This window comes from Tarenaya hassleriana, unplaced genomic scaffold (genome assembly GCF_000463585.1).
Source record: "Tarenaya hassleriana unplaced genomic scaffold, ASM46358v1 Cleome251, whole genome shotgun sequence".
NCBI lineage: Eukaryota > Viridiplantae > Streptophyta > Magnoliopsida > Brassicales > Cleomaceae > Tarenaya > Tarenaya hassleriana.
The window spans coordinates 77,773-80,820 of record NW_010965784.1 but is presented as its reverse complement, the minus strand read 5'-3'; the positions used below and the strand labels follow the sequence as shown (position 1 = coordinate 80,820).

Here is a 3,048-nt window from a genome sequence, read left to right as displayed (position 1 = left end):
TTTCGGTCCGTCCGTTCCAGCCCTTTCCGTCTCGATTTTTCTGTTGTTTTCTCGTGCGTTTCGTCCTTCCCTGCGTGTGTGATCCTGTAGGCTCATTCGATATAGCAGTATAACCTGAAATCTCTATTCCGGATATATAAGTCATAGGCGGTCTCTAGCAAGACACTATGACTACCTATCTCGAATAGTGTTTGTTCATGATCTTACGAAGGCCAGTGATGATTCTGGTTGATGATCCTTTTGTATCACGATATCATATGTCGAACATAAGGCATGGACAAGCCACCTTATCTAATTCGACTGCTTTCTCGTTCACTGAGTTCGACTGTCTGAAATAGACGACGACTGTCTGAAATAGACGACGTTCGTCTATAGTGCGGCCACACATTTCTACAGTCTCGATCACACGAGGGGCCCAGCGATATCTCTCTCTTTTACGAGAGGTACAAATCCCATCTTGACTATCTACAATCCAGCACATGATTCGTTTCGTACTTGATACACCTTTATAGTCCTCCTGTTATGCATGACGTTTGACGTATTCAAAGCACGCAACTCCTCATGTTGGATTCCGTAGATATCTCAGGTCTTAGGATGGAACTGCCATATGAGATTCAAGTCATGACGCTTGTCCATGTGATAATCTCATGCGGGTCATTCCACTATTCCGTTCTCCAACGAATACCTATGATTGTGATCGTATCCAATACCTATGATCATCTATATGATCATCAATCACACATCATACTAGTCTTGGTATATCATTATTCCCACAATGATACACGGCTAGGGAGTTTAGTATTGTTCATAACAATACATGGATTTCATAACACATAAGTATGCACAATATGTAATGAATAAAACACTCATCCATCTATAAATAGACCGGAAGTGTCAATACATCAAATGCATCTAAACAAAGCTCGCATAACAGTACATCATAGAACACTAAACCAACAATCTCCCACTTGCTCTAATCATGGACTGCTAAACATTTAACGCCCATATCCCTAACATGACCCTCACGTTTTGACGAAGGGAGAGGCTTCGTCAACGGATCGACAATGTTGTCATCTGTCAACACTCTGCAAATGTGCACGTCTCCTCTGTCTATGATCTCCCTGATAAGGTGAAATCGTCTGAGTATGTGTTTGGATCGTTGATGGGATCTGGGTTCTTTCGCTTGTGCGATCGCTCCATTGTTGTCACAATACAGAGCAATGAGGCTATCAGCACTAGGAATGACACCCAAGTCGCCAACAAATTTCCTGATCCAAACAGCTTCCTTTGCTGCGTCCAACTCGAATAATATACGTTACTAATTTGGCACAAATTTTAGAATACTGAATAAGCCATTCCCGAATCGAAAAATTCTTAAATGAATTCCGAAACGCCCACCCCTAATTTAAACCGAGTTTTGGTTCATCCTACACCATTCGAGACCTATGAAAAAGAAGAATGACAATTTTTTTTATTCTAGCTATATTATATATACTTTTAAAACCATAAGCTCATTGCTTTTTTTTAAGTGTAATTTTTATATATTATTCTCTTCGGTGGGTTTTGCTTAACCTAAAAAGTAGATCTTCCAAAAACTCTACTCTCGATTACTACAATGTTTCTTCTTATAATCTCCATATAAAAGATAATATTTAAGATAATTGAAATAACTAAAGATTATAAACACTTATTATGGTGTATTACCACTATGTTCTTTATTAGCACCTCAAAATAAATGGCAACCTAATGCCAAAATTTTTTTTATATAAAACTAAAACAACCGAATTCGTTACTGGAATAACTATTTTATGACTTTATGCCAAGAATGAGAAAACTATCTTTTACCTCTCAAAAACAATAGAATAACGGTCTCTCTCTATATTTAGTCAACCACCCGATTCACCAAACATGTATAAATATACATGCATCCCTCATCTCCCCATCATCTCACACAAGTTTGAAAAACACAAGGAACAAGTATGGCGGCATCATACTCTACGAACAATGCTTTCCTATCTTCTCTGATGTTCCTTCTATTAATCGGTTCCTCGTACGCAATAACGGCCGCAGACATAAACGCGATCTGCGGCAAAACGTTAAACCCATCTTTCTGTCTGAAATTCCTAAAGTCCAACCCGAAGATCCTGGCCGCCGGCCTTCCCGCTGTTGCGAAGATCACTATTGATTCGGCGCAAACAAGTGCATCAAAGACATTTAAGAGGATCCAGTCCATTGTCCAGAAGACAACCGATCCGAAATCAAAGCAGGCCTATACATCGTGCTTAGACAATTACGAATCGGTTGTCGACACCCTGGACGAAGCCAAGGAGCATCTGGCGGCTGGGGATCCCGTGAGCGTGAACGTCAAGGTTTCGGCTGCTATGGATGGTCCTGACTCATGTCTAGACGACCTCAAGAACGTCAAAGCCGATCCTTCGGTTGTGAAGAGCAGCGAATATATTGGGAGTGTTTGTGGAATCACTCTTGTTATCGCGAACATGTTACCCAGGCGCATGTAATCTATGAAATGATGATATTAATCTAATTTATAATCAACGGGCTTGTAACGCTGATTTAAAAACAATATCGGCACGGATAAACGATATTGTTTTCGGTTTCACATAAGAATTCGACTCTTGAAATTGTAGATCGTGTCCTCGCTTTTGAACATCGGATATCCACGAATATCGTATAAACAACATGTTCGTGTACTAAATAAAAATAATTGGCATGGATAATCGATAATTGATGTTGTTTTCGATTTCACGAGTTTTACATAAGAAGTATCTCAATTTCATCTTTCGATATTCGCAGATTACGTCCTCACTATTGAACATCGGATATATACGAATATCGTATAAACAACATTTTTGGTATTCATAATTAGACTAAATACTCAATAAAAATAAAATTATAGGAATATCACCAATAAAATTTGTACTTTTTAAATTCCCTACATACATGTATTTGAAATTTTAAAAAATATGGTAATTTCTTACAAAATCCCATATAAAACGTAATGTCATAATAGTAAACTGAAACCTATCC

At 38.4% G+C, this 3,048-nt stretch overlaps 1 protein-coding gene across 1 annotated transcript; it reads left to right on the top strand.

Moving 5' to 3' along the window:
* The first annotated feature begins 1,971 nt into the window (after nucleotides 1–1,971).
* LOC104816708 (pectinesterase inhibitor 1-like) lies at nucleotides 1,972–2,548 on the top strand. Its single transcript, XM_010545635.2, has one exon. The coding sequence runs from the start codon at nucleotides 1,980–1,982 to the stop codon at nucleotides 2,517–2,519; it is 540 nt and encodes a 179-aa protein (XP_010543937.1). The 5' UTR covers nucleotides 1,972–1,979; the 3' UTR covers nucleotides 2,520–2,548.
* Nucleotides 2,549–3,048: the final 500 nt, after the last annotated feature.

Excerpts from the sequence above, each read along its gene's own strand:
- LOC104816708 (XM_010545635.2), top strand. The coding sequence starts at position 1,980 with ATGGCGGCATCATACTCTACGAACAATGCTTTCCTATCTTCTCTGATG.